This window comes from Amia ocellicauda, chromosome 9, assembly GCF_036373705.1.
Source record: "Amia ocellicauda isolate fAmiCal2 chromosome 9, fAmiCal2.hap1, whole genome shotgun sequence".
NCBI lineage: Eukaryota > Metazoa > Chordata > Actinopteri > Amiiformes > Amiidae > Amia > Amia ocellicauda.
In genome coordinates this window covers 39,127,486-39,151,312 of record NC_089858.1, presented here as the reverse complement: position 1 = coordinate 39,151,312, position 23,827 = coordinate 39,127,486, and the positions used below count along the sequence as shown (strand labels likewise).

The 23,827-nt window shown below is 41.2% G+C and overlaps 2 protein-coding genes across 3 annotated transcripts; one reads left to right on the top strand and one right to left on the bottom strand.

The window, feature by feature from the left end:
• Nucleotides 1-178: 178 nt before the first annotated feature.
• brf2 (BRF2 general transcription factor IIIB subunit) lies at nt 179-6,554 on the top strand. Of its 2 annotated transcripts, none has more exons than XM_066714453.1 (5): nt 179-273; nt 692-919; nt 1,061-1,120; nt 3,595-3,916; nt 5,105-6,554. In XM_066714453.1, exons 2-5 carry the CDS (start codon nt 766-768, stop codon nt 6,051-6,053), a joined length of 1,485 nt encoding a protein of 494 aa, XP_066570550.1. In that variant the 5' UTR covers nt 179-273; nt 692-765; the 3' UTR covers nt 6,054-6,554. The 2 variants fall into 2 exon arrangements, with proteins under 2 accessions (XP_066570550.1, XP_066570549.1); XM_066714452.1 differs by having other exon boundaries at nt 194-273; nt 687-919.
• A 3,479-nt stretch (nt 6,555-10,033) lies between these two features.
• On the bottom strand, nt 10,034-22,906 carry prlhr2a (prolactin releasing hormone receptor 2a). The gene is made up of 3 exons (XM_066712555.1): nt 22,761-22,906; nt 12,593-13,064; nt 10,034-11,822 (listed from the first exon to the last, which is right to left on the bottom strand). The coding sequence occupies exons 2-3, from the start codon at nt 13,042-13,044 to the stop codon at nt 11,186-11,188; spliced, it is 1,089 nt and encodes a 362-aa protein (XP_066568652.1). The 5' UTR covers nt 13,045-13,064; nt 22,761-22,906; the 3' UTR covers nt 10,034-11,185.
• Nucleotides 22,907-23,827: the final 921 nt, after the last annotated feature.

Genomic DNA, 23,827 nt, shown 5'->3' with positions numbered 1-23,827 from the left:
GGTACAGCAGGAAATGCAAGCAATGAACCGGGAGTTTACACCTACTAAAGAGAAACACCTTTTAAATAATACATACATAAACAAATAAAACCCAATCAAATAAATAATGAAATATATATTTTATTCACACCCTGGCCTTTAATGTAATACTTTGGTTTGAAAAGCGTATAACCTCAGAAAACGGACCTAAGTTTCCTCGGCTGATGTGCAGGACGGACTCAAAAAAAAAGCAGACTGAGGCGGAGATTCAAACACAGGCAAGTGTCGTGAAAGGTACGTCCTGCAATGCCAATAAAACAAACCTGTAATTAATGTGTCTTTTCATTCTTACAATACTAGTTATATGTATTTATTGTAATAGTATAATATATAATGTGTCAACTGTAAGAAGTCACTGTACTGTACTCTTTCGTTTATCAAGCATTTTCGTACACTGAATACGTGTCAATATATGATTAAAGCAGACAAGTGCATGTTATTTATTTCTGTTGTCCATTTTATATGAGAAGATTTCCACAAAATGTGATTCCTAAGGCTAATTTAAGAAGAAAACCTGTGTCGGGTGCTTTCTTCAAAACTCATTTATGTCGACTTTCGTTTATATTCCCTTAAAATGTCACACAGCGATGTCGCAGCGTCATGTAAGAGTGTAAGCTGGCAGTTTCTAACCTCTGTACTGGTCAAAGTTTAGGACGAATCGTGGTTTAAGGCAGAGCGGACACCCTGCGCATCCCGGGCGGCCTGAGCAGGCTGTGCGTTGCGGCAATGGCGTCCGCTCACAAGTGCCCGGGTTGCGGCTCCTGCAACCTGGTGGACGACTGCCTGTACTCGCAGAGCCAGCTGGTGTGCGCGGACTGCGGCGCCGTGGTGTCCGAGGGGCTGCTCACCACCACCCGCAGCGAGGAGCTGCAGGGCACAGGTACCCACACAGCTGCCACTTTGAATCAGACGCAGCTGGGGTGGCACTTGTCTGTCTGCAGTGCCCCTCACTGCCCTTCTGTTACCCCCCATCTCTCTCTCTCTCTCTCCATCTGTGTTCACGCCGTTTTCTCCTCCGCAGACGTGAGGTACTCTGACAGTGCCGGAGTGGAGAAGCAGCCCGGTCGGACTCAGATAAAAGGTGAGCCTCTGAACTCTAGCTGTCCTCCACGTTCATTATAGAGGGGCCTCAGTTCCTTCTGTGAAGATCCAGACATCCTTAGGTCCGCCTCGCACAAGTATAAGGACGGAAAACAGGAGACGCTTCTTCACACAGAGAGTTGTCACAATCTGGAACAAACTCCCCAGCGATGTGGTAGATGCTGAAAATTTGGGAACATTTAAAAATAGACTGGATAGGATCCTTGGATCACTCAGTTATTAATGGACACCAAACAAGCACGATGGGTCGAATGCCCTCCTCTCGTTTGTAAACCTTCTTCTTAAGGGAAAAGCTGCTATATGGGCTTTCTATGCAACTTTTAAAAGTTTAATTTTACATATTTTTATCCCTCCACACTATGTTTTGTTGCAGACTGACACAGGATATGAAATCAAACTAAGAAACTGAGATGTATCTGCAATCCAATATACGTTTTCTGCTAGGTCTGGACTGTCTGGAGAGTTTGCTTTATAAGGGGGGTGGTATTGTGTGAGATTGCTGTATGCGGTGCAAAACTCTTTCTGGGAGAAAACTGACACTATGTGGGGCGATGATTGACGGTGTTACATATATACAGTGCATCCGGAAAGTATTCACAGCGCTTCACTTTTTCCACATTTTGTTATGTTACAGCCTTATTCCAAAATGGATTAAATTAATTATTTTCCTCAAAATTCTACAAACAATACCCCATAATGACAATGTGAAAGAAGTTGGTTTGAAATCTTTGCACATTTATTAAAAATAAAAAACAACAAAAGCACATGTACATAAGTATTCACAGCCTTTGCTCAATACTTTGTTGAAGCACCTTTGGCACCAATTACAGCCTCAAGTCTTTTTAAATATTGGCACACCTATTTTTGGGCAGTTTCTCCCATTCTTCTTTGCAGGACCTCTCAAGCTCCATCAGGTTGGATGGGGAGCGTCGGTGCACGGCCATTTTCAGATCTCTCCAGAGATGTTCAATCGGGTTCAAGTCTGGGATCTGGCTGGGGCACTCAAGGACATTCACAGCGTTGTCCTGTAGCCACTCCTTTGTTATCTTGGCTGTGTGCTTAGGGTCGTTGTCCTGTAGGAAGATGAACCTTCACCCTAGTCTGAGGTCCAGAACGCTCTGGAGCAGGTTTTCATCAAGGATGTCTCTGTACATTGCTGCATTAATCTTTCCCTCGATCCTGACTAGTCTCCCAGTTCCTGCCGCTGAAAAACATCCCCACAGCATGATGCTGCCACCACCATGCTTCACTGTAGGGATGGTATTGGCCAGGTGATGAGCGGTGCCTGGTTTCCTCCAGACATGACGCTTGCCATTCAGGCCAAAGAGTTCAATCTTTGTTTCATCAGACCAGAGAATTTTGTTTCTCATGGTCTGAGAGTCCTTCAGGTGCCTTTTGGCGAACTCCAGGCAGGCTGTTACTGAGGAGTGGCTTCCGTCTGGCCACTCTACCATACAGGCCTGATTGGTGGAGTGCTGCAGAGATGGTTGTTCTTCTGGAAGGTTCTCCTCTCTCCACAGAGACATGCTGGAGCTCTGTCAGAGTGACCATCGGGTTCTTGCTCACCTCCCTGACTAAGGCCCTTCTCCCCCGATCGCTCAGTTTGGCCGGGCAGCCAGCTCTAGGAAGAGTCCTGGTGGTTCCAGACTTCTTCCATTTACGGATGATGGAGGTCACTGTGCTCATTGGGACCTTCAATGCTGCAGAAATTTTTCTGTACCCTTCCCCAGATCTGTGCCTTGATACAATCCTGTCTCGGAGGTCTACAGGCAATTCCTTGGACTTCATGGCTTGGTTTGTGCTCTGACATGCACTGTTCACTGTGGGACCTTATATAGACAGGTGTGTGCCTTTCCAAATCATGTCCAATCAACTGAATTGACCACAGGTGGACTCCTATCAAGTTGTAGAAACATCTCCGGGATGATCAGTGGAAACAGGATGCACCTGAGCTCAATTTTGAGTTTTTTATTTTTAATTTGCAAAGATTTCAAACAAACTTGTTTCACGTTGTCATTATGGGGTATTGTTTGTAGAATTGTGAGGAAAATAATTAATTTAATCCATTTTGGAATAAGGCTGTAACATAAAATGTGGAAAAAGTGAAGCGCTGTGAATACTTTCCGGATGCACTGTATACAGCCACTGCAAAATTATTGGTTTCTCTGGTTTCACTATTTATAGGTATGTGTTTGGGTAAACAACATTTCTCCCAAATTCCAAATAAAAATATGAATGGAATAGAATGGCTGCCATACATGTAGACATGCTGATTTAAGACACATTTTGAGTGGTCTCTTAACTTTTTCCAGAGCTGGATATCATGGAATTAATTCTCTGTGAACTATATACTATGAAATACATAATGAATTCCACAGTGGTACTTTTTTCACCTAAACATTTTCACAGCATTGGCAGCTGAAAGTCTAAACCAGTGTGTGTGGTTTCTGTCAGGCCTGCAGCGGGTGCGCACGATCTGCCGTGTCCTGCGCTTCCCCGCGGTCGTGGAGGAGTCGGCGCTAATCCTGTTTGAAAAGGCCTACAGACACCCCAATTTCCTGGGAGTCAGCCTATGGAAGAAGGAGTTGCTGGCGGGCTGCTGTGTGCTGGTGAGCTGCAGGCAGCACGGCTGGCCGGTCACCATGGGAACCATTAGCTCGCTGTTGCACGCTGAACCCGGCATGATCGGAGGTGTGTACCTGGAGATGGTACGCTGTCTCCAGCTGCAGTGTACCTCCAGCAGCCTGAGTGAGCTGGTGCAGAGCCACTGTAGCAGGTAAGGCTTGGGAGGTGGAGGGCATCTTTATGGGCACTTATCATTCTCATAGCCTTCAGTAACAGGGCAACGCTTCCAAGTGTGGTCCCAAGGAGAATTGGGGTCAATTGCAATTCAGTTCCGCAATGGGAATTGGGATTGGAATCCGAAATGAAAAATGTGAGCATTGGTTTTGGAATTTACTTGATTGAATACAGCTGAATTGGAAACTGAACCAAAAAGGAATTGACACCAACTCTAGTCATGAGATGATCACCCAACTAATAAAACAATGTCACTTTCATTCTTAAAGTTTTATAAAAGAAAGCATGGGCTGTAAGTATTTGGAGCTACAGAGGTAAGCAAAGGTCTCAGTTTCTGCAATTATTAGTTTTGTAGTTTTGCTTGTGTACTACCACAGTAGTGTGTTGTATGCTGTAAAAGCTGGACTAGTCAATTGGCTGTAGTGATGTCACATCCATTCATGCATGCAACATTTATATCAAACATCACTCTTGCAAAATGATGCAAGCTATAAACACTGGTTTTCAATATGTTTAATCAGTAATGGAAAATTAAATAGCTGAAAAATATAATAATATGCTTCCCCTGAAATGTTATTTTAATCCAAGTCTTATGCCTGTGTTTTTCCTTTGTGTTGATCACATACTAAACTAATGTAGCTTATTTTTAAAGTTATTTTAATACTCCTAAGTATTAGGCGGCATCTCCGCATGATGTCTCTTAAAGCTGCTACAGAAACTCTTTTCCCCAAGTTTTGAAATGAGGGAAGTTGGTGTTTTTACAGTAGCTGTGAGAGTAATCCGATCAAGATTTCTACAATTAACTGCAAAAGGCCAGGTGCCCTATTCCAATAGTTTAGTCAACACGTAGGAATGCCTAATGCTATTATGTGTTCTTGGAAGCTGGCTGTAATGTATAGATCTGATCTGTGTAGTCTTTTTAATCCATATTTGTACCTGACTAGTTTGACTTTGTGGTACAGAGGAGTATAGTGCATGTTTTATACACTTTTTTTTCCAGTTTATACAATTATGTAATTGTAGAAAGACGAGACCGATGAGAGATTCAACATAACACAACTGTAACTCACTCTCATTGACATGTAATAACTAATGCTGTAGTTAATCTGCAGTACAGGAGCCTAGACAACACAGACACACGTGCTGACCGCTCTGTTTCCTGCAGTTTCCAGCTGTCTGCACCTGGCGTGCCAGAGCAGCTGCATGAGAACACACTCCAGCTGTCAAAGCGGGCGGCATCTTTGGTGGAGCTGGCAAGCGAGGCCTGGTTGGTGACTGGCCGCCAGCCCGTGCCCATCCTCACCGCCGCCATCTACCTGGCCTGGCTCTCTCTCAACCCCTGCAAGGCCCGCCTCCGCTTCTCACTCGGCAAGTTCTGCAAGCTGGCCGGGGTGTCCCTGCCGCCCCCCACCATCAAGAGAGTTGCGGAACTCCAGGACGCCCTCTGCAAGCTGGGGAAGGAGTTGCCCTGGCTGAGAGGCACCCAGCTGGAGCAAAAGACGGTGGTTAGGTACACCGAGGATATCCTGAAGTGCCGCACCGCCCTGCTGAGGAGAGCCATGCAGAGACTTGAGAGGGAGGACAGTGGAGATGCAGTAGACACTGTGGCCATGGAGAACAGCAATGTGGTGGATGAAAAACTGGACAATGAAGAGCCCACAGCCACCTCTGATCTGGCACAGGACACAGTCAGTGTGTCAGCGGCTGCTGGGACAGAGGACAATAGTGAAGCCCTCAGAGAAGTGTCTCTAGCAGTTGACAATCTCTGCTCTGGGCGCTCTCCCGCAGACGGGGCAGCAGATACAGGGCAACTGACACAACGGCCAACCCAACCTCCATGGGGCGATGCAACGCAGATAGTCTCCAAGACCACAGACGGGACACAAGGCGGAGACCTGGCTGGAGTGGCCACAGAATCAGAGAAACGGCACCATTCAGTGTTCTTGCCGCCCTGCATGACGAACCCCAGCAAAAGGAGGAGAGTGGAAGCGAGGCCGGAGGAGGGAAAGGAAGTGACGGGAGATGAGGAGATTTCGGACAGTGAGATCGAAGGGTACCTCCGCAGCCCCCAAGAGATGAGGGATTTTGCTGCCGCTCAGGCTAAACTAGGTTAGCAGGCCGCTGTAGTGAGTACTGCACTAGACTTCACTGAGTTAACACCACTACCGTCTCAGTCACTGCTCTCCAATGAATCACTCTCAAATGGGCCTGAGCTTGACAATGGTCACTGGCTGCTTGCTGGGGTACTCAACTGGATTTCCACTTGGGTATGAAACATCTGTTGCTGCCCTAGAACTGACCTTGTGTTGGCTGAGAGAGTTCAGCCACTGGAGACCAACACTGGCTGCCTGCTCAGGTGTCATAGAGTCCTACAACTGCTGCTGAAAAACATCTGCTCAAAGCACTACTGACAGAGTATTCAGCTTCGTCACTATGTTACATAATTTGTAGCCTAAGTCTAAACATGTAATATTTATAGTTCAGTTCAAATTGAGTTAATGTGTAATAATGTACAGTAATACTGTACAGATTTTTAGTAATGGACCTACTTTATGTACATAATCATAATGCAGATTTAATAAAGTGATCTCCAGGTGGTCAATCCTGCAAGTTAATCATTGTTGTTGCTGAATTTAAGGTGGTGTATACAGATACAGTACTGAGCAAAAGTATAGGTGGACAGGAGCTATAAAGTAAGAATGCTTTCAAAAATAAACATATTAATAGATTATCAATTATTTATCAATTATCAACTAAATGCAAAGTCAGTGAACAGAAGAAAAATCTACATCAAATCCATATTTGGTGTGACCACCCTTTGCCTTCAAAACAGCATAAATTCTTCTAGGTACATTTGCACAGTTTTTGAAGGAACTCAGCAGGTAGGTTGGCCCAAACATCTTGGAGAACTAACCGCAGTTCTTCTGTGGATTTAGGCAGCCTCAGTTGCTTCTCTCTCTTCATGTAATCCCAGACAGACTCGATGTTGAGATCAGGGCTCTGTGGGGGCCATACCAACACTTCCAGGACTCCTTGTTCTTCTTTACGCTGAAGATAGTTCTTAATGACTGTCGCTGTATGTTTGTGGTCATTGTCATGTTGCAGAATAAAATTGGGGCCAATCAGATGCCTCCCTGATGGTGTTGCATGATGGATAAGTATCTGCCTGTACTTCTCAGTATTGAGGAGACCATTAATTCTGACCAAATCCCCAACTCCATTTGTAGAAATGCAGCCCCAAACTTGAAAGGAACCTCCACCATGCTTCACTGTTGCCTACAGACACTCATTTGTATACCGCTCTCCAGCCCTTCAGTGAACAAACTGCCTTCTGCTACAGCCAAATATTTCAGATTTTGACTCATCAGTCCAGAGCACCTGCTGCCATTTTTCACAGAAAACAGTTGTGTTTTCATTCATAGTTGAGTCTCTTGGCCTTGTTGCCACGTCGGAGGTATGGCTTTTTGGCCGCAAGTCTTCCATGATGGTCACTTCTGACCAGACTTCTCTGGACAGTAGATGGGTGTACCAGGGTCCCACTGTTTTCTGCCAATTCTGAGCTGATGGGACTGCTGGACATCTTCCGATTGCGGATGGAAGTAAGCATGATGTGTTTTTCATCTGCCGCAGTAAGTTTCCTTGGCCGACCACTGTGTCTATGGTCCTCAATGTTGCCCGTTTCTTTGTTCTTCTTCAAAAGAGCTTGGAAACCCCTGTCTGCCTTGAACTTTCTGACTGGGAGAGACCTTGCTGATGCAGTAGAACTACCTTGTGTCTTTTTGCTGTGCTCAGTCTTGCCATGGTGTATGACTTTTGACAGTCTTCAGCAACTTCACCTTGTTAGGTGAATTTGGCTGTTCCTCACCCAGTTTTATTCCTCCTACACAGCTGTTTCTGTTTCAGTTAATTATTGTATTTCAACCTACATATTGAATTGATGATCATTAGCACCTGTTTGGTATAATTGTTCAATCATACATCTGACTATATGCCTACAAAATCCCTGACTTTGTGCAGAGTGTACCTAGAAGAATTGATGCTGTTTTGAAGGCAAATTGTGGTCACACAGAATATGGATTTGATGTAGATTTTCCTTCTGTTCACTCACTTTGCATTTAGTTAATTGATCAATATAATCTATTAACATGTCTATTTTTGAAAGCATTCTTACTTTACAGCATTTTTTCACACCTGCTGAAAACGTTTGCACAGTACTGTAACCAATTACATTGAACTACATGTTGTTTAGCTGTGTAGGGGTGGATATTAGCCTCACAGTTGCTGCAGGCTCTTGTATATAAACCAACACCAACATATCCAACAGTATACAGATAAGACACTATGAATGAATGAGCAAGATGTTATCAATGCCCCCTCCGTTCATTTGTTGCCTTATATTCTTGTACATGATTGCTAATATTTGGTCTGCATTATTGAATCGTGTCTTCTCATTGGAACGGTGTATATTTTTCCTCTCTTATCAGAGTCTCTCACCTGTTTCCGATGGGTCACGTGTGTCCACAAGCCATTTCACTAATCCATGGCAAGGAAAAAATGAAAATGAAAGCAGAACGACATGTTCTAATGCTGTGGTCATGGCAACATATCTTTTTGTTTGCTATTTTGTTGGAATTGTTTTCCTATTACCATTGTATTTCCTCCTCAGTGCCTCAGTGCAGTCTCGATACAGAGGGGTTTGGAAGCTGGCATTTCCAATGGCAATTACAGAGCATTCATAGATTCCTAAGGCTACCAGATAATTACTCTCAAATTCTGATTTCCCTTCCCAGCCAACCTCCCCTACTGAGGAAGAAGCCACTAGAAGCTGTTGAAAATCACTCTACACAGGGCTACACAGAAATCGATACACTTTCTCTCCCTCAGTCTGTTATTTTTATTATTATTTTACTCCTCCTAGTAAACTAAATCTGAAGTTGAATCATCATTTAATCAATCATGTTTAAAGTTGGGTTTGATTTCTTTGGGACCAGTGCATTAACACTTAAGTAACCAATCATCTTCTCTCTTCAGGCAAATCCATCACCCCCCATCTCTCTCCACAGTGCTGATTCATAATACAGAAATTGGTTGACATTTTTCAATTTAAGTGAACACACTGTATACGTGTATACGTGTCTTGCTATATCTCTCTACTCCAAGAAAACACCATGGGTCTAATCAGATAAGTGCAGTGTGTTGCATTGATCCAATCTGTTCTGTGTTTATTTCTGTTTTTTTAAAGTTCATTAACTTTAGGTTTCTAGTCTTTCAGGACCAGATAAGATTTGCCTTAATTTTATTTAATTTAATTAGGCTGGACAGCTAAAGACTAAAGATTGGCCTTGTGCATTTCTACCATGGTGTGCAATTCAAATCACATGACTGGGAAGCACTTGTCAAGTTACACCCTATCTAAAAAGTTGATAAATAGCACTTTATTTCATTGAATTGATTAACTTATTTCCCCCTATGTGGGGTGAATGAACAGATGTTTTGCACTGGAGATGCCAAATGCACTTTCACCGTACCAGATGATAATGGCAGCATTTTATTGGCATTCCCAAGAGACCATGTGATTTTTTTTTTTTTTAATCATTTATAATGCATTCTCCACCTCCAATGTCTAGAATTTCAATGCATGTTAGATCACTTGCACTTGTCTCTTTTTAATGAGTTTTAAACAGATTACAGAAGAAATACTTTCCCCCATTAAGTACTAGTTAACTAGTTGATTTTCCAATACGTCCTATGTGGTATAAAGACTACGCGATTTCCAAAGCTTTTCTGCTGTGTTTGGGTCCCATTCCTGATGTGATTCTTAATGAGTTAAGTTTTTCTACTGTGATTTACATCTACTGTGATGTATAATTACAATAAAAGTAAGTGAATAAAAATTGAATTATTACATGTAGACAACAGTCCTGCACAAAACATTCTTTAACAAAATACATTTAGATCTATAAATATCTCAATTACTTGACATATTTTGCTAGTATGATAAAACTTAAAATATAGCTGATAAATAAATGCATTGGTGAATAACATTTATTTAACTTTATTTTCCTGTATCTGACAATAGGGTTTCTGACCACAGAGTAGATGAAGAAGCAGAGATTCAAGGCTAGACCCAAACAGTATGTTATTTATTAAAGAAGGAAAAGGCCTGGGGCCTAAAACAAAGACAACAACTATTAATCTTGAGCTGCTCTTTTTTAAGATGTGTTTCTGACCTCTGCTCTCAAATTTGAAACTTGATGGATCACATGGAAACTTGAACGTATACATTGGAACTTCTCTTAATGGCTGTTTGTTTGTTTGTTTGTTTTGGTCCTGCAATTTCACTATTTCCTCTATCCCTGCTGCCCAGCAAGTGTGTGATGAGATCTGGGCCTCAGCAGTCCCCCATGTCTGTGTAGACAGATCTTCTCCTCAAACAGAGATCGTCAGCAATGGAGATAGTTTAGCAAGGTTAGCCCTGGGCTGCTCCACTGTCAGTCTGTAGATTTTAGTCCGTAGTGTACAGTACAGACTGTCTAGTACAGGCACATTAATTTATGGTAAGCCTTCCTCAAAGAACTACAAATATACATTATCTGTCAAATGTCTTAAATGAGTTGTTACAACAGTGATGGTCTTTACATGAAGAACTGGTCTTTTTTGGGACCTTCATATATTCTTCATGATTATGGAACTGTCAACATGTTTAGCTTGTTGAATTATCAACACCTAGTGCAGGATCTGATTGCACGTCCTGTGCACTTGGTTGGCATCGGCTCACACGATGCTCTGAAAGTTTAGCATTGCCCACTGTCTCTGCAGTAGGGAGATACCTGGGGGTGCACCCTGTGGTTGACAAGGCGTTTCATTCTTGATGTAGATTTTGGTACAGACTGGTGGAGCATGACTTCACATATAGCCACTGACCTTGAGGCTAAATTATCTCTCTTATGACACCCATGGCTTTTGTGCATGACAGCACATTCCTGCCCAGACTTCCTAAAGACTCTAAATCTGTGGTTGGGGTGTTACAATGGTTTCGTTTCTTTTTTTTTTTTTTACAATAATATGTCACCACCCTTTAGCAAGTGATTAGCTGATTTTCTTTACACCCTCTTGGTTTTAAAAGCCTTTGAAGAGCCACTCCAGTTAACGATTGCCTGGCCCGCTGGTACAGAGCTTTGAGATAGTGGTTCTGTTCAGGCAGTGAGCACAGCAGGGTCGCTCCCCTGCCCTCCACAGCGACCGGTTAGAGCACCACGCTGGCCGTGGCGCAGTTGTTGGCGGGGATGCCGATGCGGCGACGGCAGGCGAACATCTTCCGCAGCTCTGCTCGAAAGCGGTCATGCAGCCAGGCGTACAGGAAGGGGTTGCAGCAGGCCGAGCTCATGGCGCACCAGTGGCACAGCAGCTGGATGAGCAGGAAGTAGTGCTTGTCGATCAGGTTGATGTCGATGTCACGCAGCACGTTGAACACGTGGATGGGCAACCAGCAGATCCCGAAGGCTGCCACCACCAGGGCCACTAGCCGGAAGATCTTGCGCTTGCGGGCGCGCTGGGCCTCAGCCTGACTCTGTGTGGGGTGCCCGGGCACCACGCAGTTTCGCAGCTTGACAGAGATGCACAGGTAGGAGATGCTCAGGGCCGAAAGAGGCAGGATGTAGGTCATGATGAGGGTGCTATAGGCATAGGCCAGCCGCTCTTGTTCCTGGCCCATCCAGAACTCCTCACAGATGGTGAAGCCCTCCTCCTGGAACTCCACATGGTAGGTGTGGGCGATGGCGGGTGCCACCAGCCCGCAAGAGAGGAGCCAGATGCCCGCCAGCACATAGGTACAGGCTGGTACTGAGATCCGCTTCTTCAGAGGGTGCACGGTGGCGTAGTACCTGTGAAGGAGATCGTAGAGAGAGTGTGAAATGGCAAAGACAATACAGATCATTTAACCAAGTTAATAATACCATTTACTTGGGATGGATGGCTAATCATTATTACTCTTCACTTGGTGTAATGGATTCTGCAAGAGCATGTGGTTCCGGAGATGACAATGATGACAGAATCAGGAAGACTGTGAATGTGAATGCTAGAAAGCATTATAATCCCTGGTAGATAGTATTGACATTACATAGATTTTTGTTTATAACAAACCAGATCTCATAATTAGCTGGACTGTATGACTCCATAGCAACAGGACTGGATTTTTTCTAAATGCCTTTAAATTGAAAGACCAATATTAGGACCTAATTAGTGTGCAAATGGGCAATGCTGATCAGCCATTTACGCCTGCTGCCAATTGGACTGGAAAAGCAGCTGATTTGATCGAGTGTGTAATTGACCATTTGATATTTAGCTCATAATGAATAAAGATAAATAGCGACTGGCATATTTACAACTGTATACAAACACAAAATAAATTATACAAATGAATGCTAAACAGTACAAGTAGGTTACAAACATCTGTTCTTTATTATTGCTGTACAAAGTCATTGAACAAAACTGTTCTATTCAGGAAAGGTGACATGCTTAGTTTTATTGTTTGTTTCTTGTTTAAAGGCAGCTTTAAAATCCTGTTCTGTCTCATAGAGGCCTGAAGTTGGTCAAATATTAACTCTGGGTAAAACCAACAGTTTCAATTTTTCAGATTAAGCTGTGTCCGTACCTGTCGACAGCAATGGCGGTGAGTGTGAACACGGACACATAGACGGTCACGGGCTGGATGAGGAACACCAGGTAGCACATGAAGCGGCCAAACACCCAGCCGCGTGGGTTGAAGGCGTAGGCCAGGGTGAAGGGCACACAGGTGGCGCACATCAGCATGTCAGAGAAGGCCAGGTTCCCAATGAAGAAGTTGGTGACGTTGTGCATCTTGCGGGTGCGACAGATGACGTACAGCAGCAGGTAGTTGCCGAAGATGCCCACCAGCACCACCAAGGCGTAGGAGGGGATGATCAGGGGCTTGAAGGACTGCAGGAGCTCCACACCCGCAAACTGGGAGCTGCTATTGGAAGAGCTATTCTGTAGCGCCACCTCGAACACACGCCGGCTGCTGTTCTCCACTGTGCCAATGGAGGGCACCACTCCCGGCCACCAGCCACTGCCACTGCCCTCCATCCCAGCAAAGGTGGGGAAATCTGCACAATTTCAAGATGCAAAAGTCAAAATGAGTGATGGGTATAATAGTGCAGGGGTGGCCTTGCATTTATTTTCTTTATATATATATATATATACACTCACCTAAAGGATTATTAGGAACACCTGTTCAATTTCTCATTAATGCAATTATCTAACCAACCAATCACATGGCAGTTGCTTCAATGCATTTAGGGGTGTGGTCCTGGTCAAGACAATCTCCTGAACTCCAAACTGAATGTCTGAATGGGAAAGAAAGGTGATTTAAGCAATTTTGAGCGTGGCATGGTTGTTGGTGCCAGACGGGCCGGTCGGAGTATTTCACAATCTGCTCAGTTACTGGGATTTTCACGCACAACCATTTCTAGGGTTTACAAAGAATGGTGTGAAAAGGGAAAAACATCCAGTATGCGGCAGTCCTGTGGGCGAAAATGCCTTGTTGATGCTCGAGGTCAGAGGAGAATGGGCCGACTGATTCAAGCTGATAGAAGAGCAACTTTGACTGAAATAACCACTCGTTACAACCGAGGTATGCAGCAAAGCATTTGTGAAGCCACAACACGTACAACCTTGAGGCGGATGGGCTACAACAGCAGAAGACCCCACCGGGTACCACTCATCTCCACTACAAATAGGAAAAAGAGGCTACAATTTCCACAAGCTCACCAAAATTGGACAGTTGAAGACTGGAAAAATGTTGCCTGGTCTGATGAGTCTCGATTTCTGTTGAGACATTCAGATGGTAGAGTCAGAATTTGGCGTAAACAGAATGAGAACATGGATCCATCATGCCTTGTTACCACTGTGCAGGCTGGTGGTGGTGGTGTAATGGTGTGGGGGATGTTTTCTTGGCACACTTTAGGCCCCTTAGTGCCAATTGGGCATCGTTTAAATGCCACGGCCTACCTGAGCATTGTTTCTGACCATGTCCATCCCTTTATGACCACCATGTACCCATCCTCTGATGGCTACTTCCAGCAGGATAATGCACCATGTCACAAAGGTCGAATCATTTCAAATTGGTTTCTTGAACATGACAATGAGTTCACTGTACTAAACTGGCCCCCACAGTCACCAGATCTCAACCCAATAGAGCATCTTTGGGATGTGGTGGAACGGGAGCTTCGTGCCCTGGATGTGCATCCCACAATTCTCCATCAACTGCAAGATGCTATCCTATCAATATGGGCCAACATTTCTAAAGAATGCTTTCAGCACCTTGTTGAATCAATGCCACGTAGAATTAAGGCACTTCTGAAGGCGAAAGGGGGTCAAACACAGTATTAGTATGGTGTTCCTAATAATCCTTTAGGTGAGTGTGTATATATGTATTTTAAATTTCCAGCCCCAAGACACCTCCACCATAAATCATGTTGTTTAAGTCTTCCTAGCCATCTGAAATTATGTATGTGTATAGATTAAAGTTAAAAATTTTGCAACCTGATCTGGAGAATAAGTAAATAAAATTGAAAGTAATCAACACATCAAACGCTTATAACATCATCTCAGAATATGTTTTGAAAATGGCCATTCTACATTACTGGCATTTATAGGTAAAGCCAAACATTAAGGTATTTAATTAAGTCAAATCTGGAAAGATTAACCAGCTTTAAGTTCACCTGGTACCAGCAAATGTGAGGTTTTGATCATGAAGTGTTAAACTCACTTCCTGGAAGAGTGCAATGCAAGTCTCCAAAATAACCAAATGGTGGTTATGGGTGACTAAAACATGTCTTAGGCATGGGCACAGAGATCCTTGAAATGTGCTTTTTATGTCTGAAGCCTACATAACAACTTTAGATCCTTAAAAGGGCTCTTGATGTGTTACATTGATCATTCCCAGAATAAGAAGGTGATATTCAGTATTTGATCACAGTGGAAAGAAACTATAAACAGGTTTGATTTACTCATTTCTTCCACCAGATAGACAATTATGTTAGATAGACATATTTGTATATTTTATATTTGAGAGTATTTTGATTTAAAAGGACCAGTCCAGGGAATAAGGTCAGGGCAATATCATCTGTCTCCAATACATACATCATCCTTAAGGAAAATGTTGCAAAAGGTTCATGTGAATAGGTTTTAATTATGATATTTCTTTGTCATATCTACTGTAATTACCATGGGTTTTAACAATAACACATCAGTTCTGTGCCAATTTATCAAAGATAGAAAAGAGAAAGGCCATGTTCAATGGGTCATAAATGTCACAGCCCTAGAAAAATAATTATTAAAATGACTGTCATTCAACATACAATAATGAAGTGGAGACAGAAATTAAATGCAGTGACAGTAAAGGGAGCCCTGTGCTTATGGGTTTTCAATTGCTTTTTCACTAGGAGGTAGATGAGCTAGTGAATGGAGTCAATAGGCGAGGGATATCATTGATAAATGATGATTCACTATAAAATGTATTCTCTAGATTTCAAGATCAATGAGATACTTGTAGCTAAATCTGCCTTACACTCCTTTGTGTGTCAGCAATACCCAAAACCTCTATGAGGAAAGTGGGAAATTACTATTTCTCTACTGTGTTCAATATTATCCTGTATATATATTATGATGATCATTCATTCATTCATTAATGTATTATATAGACTGGACGTTATCCTTGGTGTCCATTAATAACTAAGTGACCCAAACGAGCATGATGTGTCGAATGGCCTCCTCTTGTTTGTAAACTTTCGTATGTTCTTATATTTGATAGCCACCCATAATTTGGAACGATATCTAGAAGTGCAACCTCACATTTGCTCCCATTCTGTTGAAATTATTAAATGATAATTATTAGCTTAGTGCTTACTAACATATATCAATGATCATTAAACTAGATGGTGTGGCAGGCCTAGGCCCACCTAATTTGATTAGGCCCACCCTAAAATTTAGTTTTTTTCTTTGCAAACATGTAATTTTGTTAATATCTCTATTTGAAGTTTCTGCAGTCAGTATAAAGGTCACCTACTGATTTTTCTTTGATTGCATTTTAACATAGGTCCTTCTGTTTAGTTTTCCTTCTAAAACCTGGTTAGATAGTCATTGATCTGTAGCGAATGTGAGGAAATGAGAGGGGGAGGCACAGTAGAACTACATTTACGAAACAAAGTAGCCCTGTGCCCACACGCTGATTGCCAGCACTAGCATGGCTGTACCACTCATTACCATGACAGAGATGGGGATGGAGGTGGCTTGGCAGTGGAACAGCATCATCTTTCCAAATCCTGTGGCAGAGCAGGCATAAGCAATACTGAATGGTGCCAGTTTAATGTATGCCTTTGTCCCAGTATTGCTTACCAATGCCCTAGCAGCACATTGTATCAGCGCCTGAGTCTTTCTACCTCACCCAGATCAGAGTGGGAGTTGAGTAGAATAATAGGGTGTAATCTTAGCTGTATAAGCTCTTCTCAACCAGTATGTAAAAAGGTAATTGCTGTCGAGATGTATATTACAATAAGAATGACTCTCCGTTCTTTGTCCTGTCATTCGGTGCCTGCTAGAAATGTTTCCGTTCCTTTGTTCTCAAAATCATCCATGTACACCCGGTAAACGACAAACCCTGCAATCAGTGCTTCATCCTGCTGGCTGTAATGAGTGTACCTGTGTCCTGGCAGATTGGTACGCCAAATGCTTCTCACTTTCTGTACTCATCTGATGTTTCCCAGAAGCACTTTAGCCTTAATGAACCCAAAGTGCCACAGTGCTCTATAATCACAACATTATAACTCAGCTCCAGCGCACAGACCGGAGAAGAATCTGGGCTGGCTACATTAGAATACCCAAGTGTTTTTTTGTTTTTGTCAGTCTTTCATTTTCCCAGTTATAACAAAACCCGGGGCTCATCTCAGTTGTATAATTTATTATTTACAGTTAATTTCAGTTACAGTCCAATTACGCTATTGTCATGCTTAAGATTTCACAATTAGATGAAACATAATCCTCTGCAAGCTGTTTGCTCAGTGACCATTACAATATACCTTTTTACACATCATTCTCATTCTACAGCATAATTGTAATTCAACAGAATATCACTGTAATTGTAACTCAGATTTTCATACACCATTTTAATTGTAATTTTTAAATACTCTGTATCAGAGCATACAAATAAACAATAATGGACAAATTAATAAAATGTCATGCCACCCTGCACTTTCATACCATACTTTGATTTAAAATACCTACATTAGGACTATATAATATAATGTACTTGTGAGGGTAAAAGAAGAATGGAGTGTCTTTTTTTTGGAGTCTGGGTGACTTTAACACTGCATTTCTGAACACAGGCTGAAGGTGGCGTCAGAGGCTTGGACAGAGCCTGGACTCTCTTCCTAAATCGTCCATCAGCCTGTCAAACAGCAGAAACAACTGCTCAGTTCACTGCACCTGAATGATTTTTCCCCATGAGAAGTCTGAGTCATTCCCTGCAGTTTGCTTATCACTCAAATGTAAACAGACATAAAGACTGGTCTGTGAATAAGAGTGAGGCAAATTACAACGTCGAGTGGGCCCGAGGCAGCCAAGGAGATGACTCAGTCATCTGTGTGAGTTTTTATTTAGTTTTAGTTTTTTCCTATTTCTCGTATCTACCATCAATGTCCTGCCCGATTCTGTTGAGGGCCTAGAAGAATAAAATGCCTATCTAACTGGAACAGCTTATGAATGGCCATGCGAGGGAGGTGCACAGTGGAGAAATTCACCTGACTGAAGAAAAAGATTTCCGACCTTGCACTTAGCTTGTGCAGAAACATGGAACAAAGAACTTGTACATCCCAAAACATCATGCTTTTATGTGGAATGAGGCTGCATCAATCTCTTGAACCTCAACTGGTATTGTTTGTTTTCCAGGGGTTAGGGTGCTTAATGGACATAAATAAATAAATAAATAAAACTCCACAGAAAGCTATTGGCATCTCCCTGAAGAGTTAAGCAATGTCCATTCAATAGAGGATTTCAATAAACAGGATGGCTGATAGAATTTCATAGCCATGGGGGAAGAATCGATTGATCTTCATTTCAAATCTTAAGAATTTATTTTTCTTCTTTTTTGCCTGCGGCATCTACATCATAATTGATGGTGGGTTTCCACTGGGCAAACAGAAAAGTCATGCCAGATAGGATAGAAGTTGTGGAATTTGCTTTTAGCAAATGGGTTTCCACAAGTGTCTTATTCAGTCACTCAGGAAGACTGAATAATAAGACTCACGGCTTATTACAAGACTATGAACCAGTGAACCTTGGCACTGTAGAACACCAATTTGTCGGTTTTAGAAATGTTCCTCTTTAAAACATTAAACATTAAACTTGACTAATAAATGAATAACTGGTTCCCATCCATAATTGAGAGCTTGTTTGGAATGAAGAGCAGATGACTGTTCACTATGACCAGTTATGTGACTAGAGATGGTCGAGATACACTCAGCTAGATGACCAGGGGTTGTTTTGCTTTCTGATCAAAACTGTGCTGGGTGTTGTGTCCTATGTGTATCATCTCTAAATCAGTGGGTCTCACTTTAATGGCAGGACTCTTAATAATGTTCAATATGTATCTTAACGCTCTTTCCACACTGCAATAATTCTCAGTTTAACGAACAGATTCCACTTCCTTAACTTGATGATGCTTATCAGTGTATTTGTGCTGTTGGACACCACACACATGATCCATCTCAATGTACCCCTGGGATTTGGGGGCCAGTTGGTAGTACATTTAAATAAGCAGAGTCCCACAGCATACTCTCTTAAGTTTCCTAATCAGCTCTAATGGTGTCAGACTTTCCTTCCTAATTTGTTTTAACTTATGCTAATTGATAGGCCTGACTGAGTATCCTCTTTGGCTTATATTGAGCAGTGAAGAGCTTTTCAGAGAAACATGTTTATGCATGCAACCAATGCAGCGAAGGACACTGTATCTGCTTTGAAGCGTCTCATGCTATCAGTACGTAAGTCATGACAAATGAGAGAAAATACAGACCGTTTCCTCCACAGAAATCTAATTAAACTAAATGACACATGCAGTGCAGAGGCTGTAGAAATTAAGTTTTTTTTTAAAAGGATGTTTTTTTTATTCATAGCATTTAGACTATACTTTATGCATTTTAATGCAGGTCAGCTTTTTATTCTTCTTTAACAGGCTACTGCAGGATACTAGGATGGTGATTTGCTTTTCTGAGAGATTGAATCAATGGCTGCTGAGCTCTCTACTGCCCACGTAAGATGAATGTACATTTGTTTTAAACAACAAATAAATTCATATATATGTCACAAACTGAGGTGAACTGTGTCAGTTATATCTGAGTGATGAACGCAAATCAAACATCCTTCCTTTTCAAATTAAGCCTGTGAAACAAACCAGCCTGTGAAACAAACCAGCCCTGATCCTGGTCCCTCAGGTCCCTCAGGTTGTACAGGTGACTGCAAGATCATGTTAATCTGGATTCATTAAGATAATTACTGGTTCCAATACATAATTACAAGCTTGGCTGGAATGAAACCCCCCAAAAGGACTATACAAAATCAGATCCACACTTGCCAAACTGAATTAATTCAATCTGGAGTCACACTGCCATCTGGGTATTCACACCACAGGCAATTATACGCTTATGAGATGCATCACGTGAATATGCAGAAGATGATATGTCACAGGAAATGATAATATTTGCAATCTTGTCCATTATAGGCAAGTTGTATGCTTCAGAATAGAACTTACATCCATGGGGAGGCATACTAGCTAAAAGCCACTGAACATGACTGTTGTGAAGCAGTTCAATTAATTTGTATGCAGGGTCTTTTGTTCACATGGCATGTGACACATTACCAGTGAGGTTGGCAAGTATGCAGTTGGATTCCTTTGCCTTCCCACCAGATGGACAGCCTAACGGAAACAGCTTTCAATGGTGGTCATACAAATGAATGGTTGTAATTACTCCTATAAAGATATATTCAGATTGTTGAGTCACCCTTAGCTCAGTATGTGTTCATATATTTACCTACAAAGTCATTTTTAACCACTATTCCTAATGTATAAACACTGGGGGTCATTCAGAGTTTTTAATTTTTATTTATTTATTTTATTAAATTTATAAAATAAATATCAACGTCTACTGAAAAAAACAAGACAACGATCACAGACAACAGTGTGAGGATGTAAATGTTTTCCTTCGTTTACAAATCTGCCACAGGGAAGCAAAGCTGATAACTGTAGTTGAAAGCAAGGCATGCAGGGCTTTGTAAGAAGTTATATCAAGTACTGCCTAAAAACCTGGAAGCAAGAATTATTAATGGATGGGGTGGACCAAATTCAATCTTTCTTGAATCTCACCCCAGCTCTTACTGCAGATATCGCCCAGAAATGGCCCTGGTTTTAATATATAAAAGACCAATGGAAAATTAACAAATGTGTCCTTGTCACATTATGACTATATATATATATATATATATATATATATATATATATATATATATATAGACACACACACACACAAATAGACTGTGTCGACATTTGACTTGGGCAGTCAAATCAATGAGAATTCAGGAGTGCTTCCTTAATAATTCAATTAGCTTTTGCCATTGTACAATACTATTAAAAGCTTTAAATAAGGTCCATGTCTATATCATTTTTTAACAAATAGCTCCTTCAATCTGCAGTGATAGCTTGATTGTTTAAACCTATATCAGTGGTGTCCAACCCTGGTCGTGGAGAGCCCCTATCCAGCAGGTTTTGGAGGTCACCCTTTGATCACCAACTTATAAACACCTGAAAATATTTCATTCAAAACAATGAAGCAGGTGGTTTGGTAAATTAATTCATTTAGAAACCATTGGAGCAATCATGTGAATAACTGCAGATTTCAAGAATTCCCTTGGGTGAGTTGCTTAATTGATTAATTGAGTATTGAAATTGATGATTTAAGCTGCTCTATATGTTGCATAGTTACAAAACAAACAAAAAAAGTACATTGGAAAGAAAGATTTATGATTTAAAAATATATTGCATATATCTAGATTGTGAGTACAAGGTTTAACAGTATAACATTGTATTAATGTAATGTAATTATTTTTGGAACATTTCCATCAAACATATAGGCATCATGCCTAGTATATTGCATTGGTGTATGTTAGGGCAGTGGTTCTCAACCCTGCTCCTGGAGGACCCCCTACCCTGCTGTTTTTGTTCCAGCCAAGCTCTCAATTACTTAATTGAACCCTTAATTTAACTTGTACTTTTCTAGAGACTTGTAATAATATTAAACAGTAGATTTTTAAAGTATAAATTGTAAAGACATTCATTAAATAAACACCTTTGTATCAGTTACACAATTTAAAAAGTCAAATGTAAGCAAAATATTACTTTAATGAAGGGTTCAATTTAAGGTTTGGGGGTAAACAAACCTTGGGAGACAACAATAGGGGGAAACACTGATTATATTTTTACCATTTAATTATGTTCTATTTCGTTGCAAAAACTGAAAACAGGGCTTTTATCAAAGCATAATATGTGTATAATATAATAAAACATATTTGGCATATACACACACGGGCCCTTTGGAATTTTATATTCTGTCTCCGTAATATGTCAGTTATACGCAGCAGTGTATTTCCTTGCCTATACCAATATACCAAATATGCAATATAGCCATAGCCTATTCATATTGAGGACTTCCTACTAAACCCAGTGGCGCATAAATGTAATTGGCATTTTGCAGCAAATAGAGTCAGTAAAACACATAAACATACACTACAATTTAAATAAACTATACTATTGTATTAGTGCTGGCAAAAGCAAGTGTTACCTGCTTTTAAAACTATTAGACATTCGGTTCTACGTTTTTAACGACATGAGTGCGACTATGCTTGTGTCATTTATTTACAGGTATGTTTATGAATAACCATGGCAAAATACAACCGGTTTGCTACAAGAAACTGCATTTTTTCTATATATTTTTCATATAGTTTGTCTATATTGTATATAGCCTACCTTGAAAACAGACTGCAATGCCAATAGTGTAACCATTGATTGATTGATTGGTATCTTTTAATGCGTATTGCAGTCAGTATCAGTAATAATGCATTGAGCTTTATGATATAAATGTTTGGTTGTACATGGCTATATAGCACACATTTAGCACCGAACCATGGAAAAGGTGGGTTACATTTCATAGACCTAAACGTCTTCCAACTTTATGTTTATGTAAAAGTGACTAATTGAAGCCATTCGTAAAGTTGTTCGCAAACCCCAGTGGCCGGTTAGACGTTCTGTATGCAGGGTGAAATGCATTTTATTTGAACTTCAATTTGAATTTGAAATGTAATTTAATTTGTGACTAATTATAATTAACTGGCAAGAATTATGAATAAATACTTTGGATTCAACATACACGCGCCAAAGAATTAGGATTACCAAAACAAACAAAAAGCAATATACAAATAATATGATAGGATAGGTATAGCGATAAAGATGATTTTGCATAGTGAGTAGGATGCTATATGGTCGTATTATTATTGTTATTATTATTATTATTATTATTATTATTTTTATTATAGAAACAAATACATGCAGTACAAATTACAAGTATTAAACCATGTGTTTTCGTTTAAATTATTATGTTTTATGATTATCTTAATTAGCTACTAACTTGTTCGCTATTTGCAATAACTCGAGACAGTAGAACAGTCGATCTGTCAATCAACCTGTCAATCAATCTCACCTTCTCGGTGGCGCTGTCTGTCTGTCTGTCTGTCGCAGGTCCCGGCTTCAGTCACTGCTCAGCACAGGATTGCACTCCCTGCTTCTGTCCAGATCCCGTTATCCTCCGCAATGAGAGCATCGCAGCTCTCCGCAAAACTTATGTGTCCCATTAGAGAGAGAGAGAGAGAGAGAGAGAGAGAGAGAGAGAGAGAGAGAGAGAGAGAGAGAGAGAGAGAGAGAGAGAGAGAGAGAGAGAGAAGCGTTTACAGCCAAAAAGAGTGGAAAAGCCTCCCTCTAGCGGCCATTATCAGATGGTGCAGCAGCTGAACATTCACCTGGCAATCTCAAGCGATTTCTGCACACTGTGTGAAAAGTAATCTGCTCTGGTCATAGCGAAGGAAAGAAACAGACTTTTTATTTAAAAAAAAGAGCCAATGAAAATGAGTTAAATACTCAAAAGGACATGTAGTGTTTGTCCTGGTGCACAAAACAGAGCTATCACATTGTTCTGCTCAGTATTCTTGAGGCAAATTAAGAACTTGAGAGTGAAGCCTGTATTTTGCAACATCAGGAAGACCAATTACAGCCATCGGGATGAAGATCGGGTTGTGCAATTGATGTGCTCATCCCGACATTGCCCTGGTTGTGACTGAAATGCAATACCAATCCTATGACTTGAGATTAATAAGAGACTAAGGATGAAGAAGAGCATCTTACCACATCTTACTTAGTCTAAGTTTACCACATTCCTTTATGCCAATTTCTATGCAGGAGCTCTTTAGACACAGTGCATCATATGAAACCCTCCTTCAGTCCCCTAGATATTATACCCACTAGACTCCTAAAATAAGTTATTGAGTCCATTGGCCCCGACTTCAATCACAGTAATAGCTCTCTTTGCACTGGATGTGTTGCTGATTACTTTAAGACAGCTAGTGCTCAGCCTTTACTAAAGAAACCCTCCCTGTATCCAACTTTCTTAAACATCTTTAGACCTATCTCAAAGCTCCCCTTCAGCTCTAAAATCTTAGAAAAAGTGGTATCAAAACAACTCCTGTCAGCAGTAGAAAACAATATTTTTGAAAT